Below are 3,828 nucleotides of genomic sequence, written 5' to 3'. Positions count from 1 at the left end.
TGGCCGCGGTGCCCCAGCCCAGGAGCCCAAGCCTTGCGGGACCTCAGACCAGAGTCTCTAGAGGCGTGAGCCTCGTAATCGGGGACTGCCGAGGAGAGGGCTCTTTCCAGGATGACTTAGGGTGCTGTCCCGTGCTGCTCTCAGCACCTCTGGGAATGTGTCCCTTTTTGTGTCTTAAAAGCTATCTTAAGAGCGTGCTGGGGTTACACCCTCCAAGCGCCTTACCTGGAAAGCCATGGTGTCGGATTACTGTCATTTTGAACTGAGACTTGGGTGCAGAGGTACGCTTCTCCTGCCGCCCGGCCCTCCTTCCTGAAAACCCAGCAGGAGGGTCTGTGTGACCTGTGAGACTGGCCGTGACCCATGGCTCTGCTCTTTACCGGAGAGGAGTCACTGCCTCAGCGGGCGGGCGGCAGGCGGAGAGGGAGCCCGGTGGCCAGAGCCTGCAGCCAGGGAAGTGGCAAGGAGGCGCGAGGCGCCGGGCACCGGGCACCGCAGGAGCGTTGACAAAGGCCTCTGTGTGTCCCCCCATTCTCCCTGTGTCTAAGCCTCGTAGAAAGCCGGTCTCCACTGCAGGCTGCCTGAGGTGGCAGGAGGAACCATGAGAAATGAGTTTGGGGACCAGAGGAGGTTCAGGTGGTGGGCTGGGCCTCGGAGCTGCAGGGAAGTGAGGCAGCATCCGGAGCTTGAATCGGTTTGACAGGGCGTCCCTGTAGGGTGCCTGCCTCGTCCTCGCAGGGTGCCCGCCTCGTCCCCGTAGGGTGCCCACCTCGTCCCTGCAGGGTGCCTGCATAGAGTTGCCGAGGGCCCACCTAGTCACCCTGGAGAGTGGGGAGAGGGGGTACGGGGGCAGATCAGCAGGAGCCCTGCGTGAGCTGTCATGGGGTCTGTTCTAAAGAGAGGAGCCCACCTTCTGACCCTCCAGACTGTACTGTCCCCACTCTGGTCACCACCTCCAGTGCAGTCCGACTCACCTCTGACGCCCCAGGCTACCAGACCCCACAGGGCCAGGCGAGCAGGGGGCTGGCCGTTGTCTCAGTTATGCTCCCCTCATGTCCTTGTCCCCAGGCTTCAAAGCCGAGTGGCTGGCTGTGAAGGACGAGCACCTGTACGTGGGCGGCCTGGGCAAGGAGTGGACCACCGCCACGGGGGAGGTGCTGAACGAGAACCCCGAGTGGGTGAAGGTGGTGGGCTGCGGGGGCAGCGTGCGCCACGAGAGCTGGGTGTCCAGCTACGATGCCCTGCGGGCCGCCACTGGGATCCAACCCCCAGGTAAGAGCCGCAGCCCGGGCCCAGGGGGTTAGGGCTGCACGGGGCTTCCTCCGCGGGCCGGTGTGGACTCCCCGGCACAGCCGTTCCTGTCCTCCACTGCGACAACTCTGCCGTCTCTGACGGCTGCCCCCTCTCCTCCGGCCAGTGGATTTTGGGGGCCGCCTGCCAGGTGGACCCTGCTGTCTCAGGCATGCCCCACCAAGCTGTTCTGGCTGGCTGGGGCGGGGCCCCCCTGGCACCTGACACTGGAGGCAAGGTGGGCCGGGCTTTGGTCCTGTCCCTCGCCTTCCAAGAGTCCAAGCGGTTTGTGGTGAGGGTGGTCGTGATGCTCACGGTGGCCTGGCCAGCTCTAGGCTTGAGGGGGCCAGACCGAGGACCCCCAGGCCGGCCTCGTTCCCCACCCTGCACCGTGGAAGGCACGGAGCGTTGGGGCAGCCCCCCACCCCGTCCCGTCTCTGGCACGGGTCCAGCTTGCTTGTGCCCCTTGGGGGCCGCTGCAGCATGGGGCGCGTGCTGGGAAGGGGGCCCCGGCGGGCGGGCGGCGGCGCGGGTGCTCAGCCTGCCCCCGGCGCCCCTGACGGCCGCGCGCCCCGGGCCCCAGGCTACCTCATCCACGAGGCCGCGTGCTGGAGCGAGCTGCTGCAGCGCTGGTTCTTCCTGCCGCGCCGCGCCAGCCACGAGCGCTACAGCGAGACGGACGACGAGCGCAAGGGCACCAACCTGCTGCTGAGCGCCGCGCGGGACTTCCGCGACGTGTCCGTCCGCCGCGTGGGCCAGCTCGTCCCCACGCACGGCTTCTCGTCCTTCAAGTTCATCCCCAACACCGACGACCAGATCATCGTGGCCCTCAAGTCCGAGGAGGACGGCGGCCGGGTGGCCAGCTACATCACGGCCTTCACGCTCGACGGGCGCCTCCTCCTGCCGGAGACCAGGATCGGAAGCGTGAAGTACGAAGGCATCGAATTCATCTGAGCGCGGGGCGCGGGGCGCGGCGCGAGGCCGAGGGGGGCGCGCTCACGCCGCGTCAGGACTCAGCTTGATAAACGCGGGACTGCACTTCTCTGTGGCGTTCCGTTTGTCCTGTCTCTGCTCGAGACTCTGAGGTGTCGGTGGCACCTCGCGCTGCTCTCCGCAGCCGGGGGTCAGCGGGAGCGGGGTGGCGGGGCGGGCGGGGCTGCGGCCCGCACCGCGTTCTCTGCGCTGCCCTCTGCTGGCCGCCGCGGGCATCGCCGCGGGCCGTCCTGTAGTTCGGCCTCCCTTTCTGCGCGTTCCCTTGTTCAGTGGATGTTTCTGAGGCTCCTGCTGCGGTGGAGCACTGTGCCCCCCTCTGACGACACGACAGTGAGTCCGACGTACACCTGTCCGTCAGGAACTCCCAGGCCGCCCCTTTTGTTCCTCTTGAACCTCAGACATTAAAGCCACCTGCCAGGCCCTCGGAAAGAACCTAGTTACACTGCCGGGCGTCACAGGGCTGTGCGGGCAGGGCGGGCGTGTCCGCCCGCAGTGCTGCGGGAGAGGGTGCTGGCCCAGCGTCTGTCCCCAAGCCTCACGCCCAGCAGTCCGCATTCCACACGACCGGTTCCCTTTCCTCCCTGCAGGAAAATTCCATGCCTACATAGCACTTCGAAGTTTTCATTATTAACTTATTTCATTTAAAGCAACTTCCTTCCTGACAGAAGGGAACGGCCCCGTCTTATCACACAGGCTCAGCCCCGCAGGTCCCAGCCGTTCCGGCCCTGGAGCGGGTGGGGATGGTGCACCTACGGTGCGGTGCGTCACGCCGGTTCTGAAGGGCTGTGAGCCCCTGGCCAGGGCACGATGCACAGATAAAGAAAACACGCCTCTGGCAGCAGAACTCGCTGTGCCTTCGAAGACCTCCGCGAACCACTTGAATCGCATTTCCCTTCAGGCGAGACCTTGGCCTCCACCCCCGGGGCCCTCTGCGCTCTGGCCAAGGTGGCTGCGGACAAGGCCAGCCTGGCCCTGCGCCGCCCCTGGCCCTTTATCTCCCCTCTCCCCTCTGGGAGTTCCGCAGCCTCTTCTCCGTGGAAAGTCTTCACGCACACTGTGGCTTGTCTTAGTCCCTGTGACCGCGTCTCCATGCTCCGGGGCAAAGGCAGAGGGTTTAGGACACGGCTCAGCCAGGACCACAGCTGAGGAGGGCCCCTCGCCCAGAAGCTACCTCGCCCTCAGGAGAAGCGGAGGGAGCCGCAGTGGCCCGTGAAGGGCCATCTTTTTGGCTCTGGCAGTGGCCGTGTGGACCCCTGTCTCACAGACTTGCCCCGCCATGAGGAAGGACCCCAGCGAGCGCCCCCTCTTCCCTGCACTGCTCACGTGATACTCGGCGCGGGAAGGGGAAACGCTGGTGCCTGTGACGGACGCATCTCTCTAGAACTCGGCTCCTACCGGCCTGGCCTCTTCCGGCCTTTCCCGCTGGGCTCCGTGCCCCGCCGCCTTGACAGACAGCACTGACGTTAGGGCTGCGTGATCTCAGAAATACAGACACGAAATTAGGAAGGGCAGACTTGGGACAGTCGCCAAGGGGAGGTCTTTCTG

General features: G+C 65.7%; 1 protein-coding gene across 1 annotated transcript; it reads left to right on the top strand.

Annotated features, from left to right (window-relative positions):
* The first annotated feature begins 779 nt into the window (after positions 1–779).
* CANT1 (calcium activated nucleotidase 1) lies at positions 780–3,822 on the top strand. The gene is made up of 2 exons (XM_011362047.2): positions 780–1,272; positions 1,874–3,822. The coding sequence occupies exons 1-2, from the start codon at positions 1,053–1,055 to the stop codon at positions 2,242–2,244; spliced, it is 591 nt and encodes a 196-aa protein (XP_011360349.1). The 5' UTR covers positions 780–1,052; the 3' UTR covers positions 2,245–3,822.
* Positions 3,823–3,828: the final 6 nt, after the last annotated feature.

The sequence above is a fragment of the Pteropus vampyrus genome, unplaced genomic scaffold, assembly GCF_000151845.1.
Source record: "Pteropus vampyrus isolate Shadow unplaced genomic scaffold, Pvam_2.0 Scaffold72, whole genome shotgun sequence".
Classification (NCBI taxonomy): Eukaryota; Metazoa; Chordata; class Mammalia; order Chiroptera; family Pteropodidae; genus Pteropus; species Pteropus vampyrus.
Note: the sequence above shows the minus strand (reverse complement) of the source record. Positions and strands in the feature narration are given on the sequence as shown.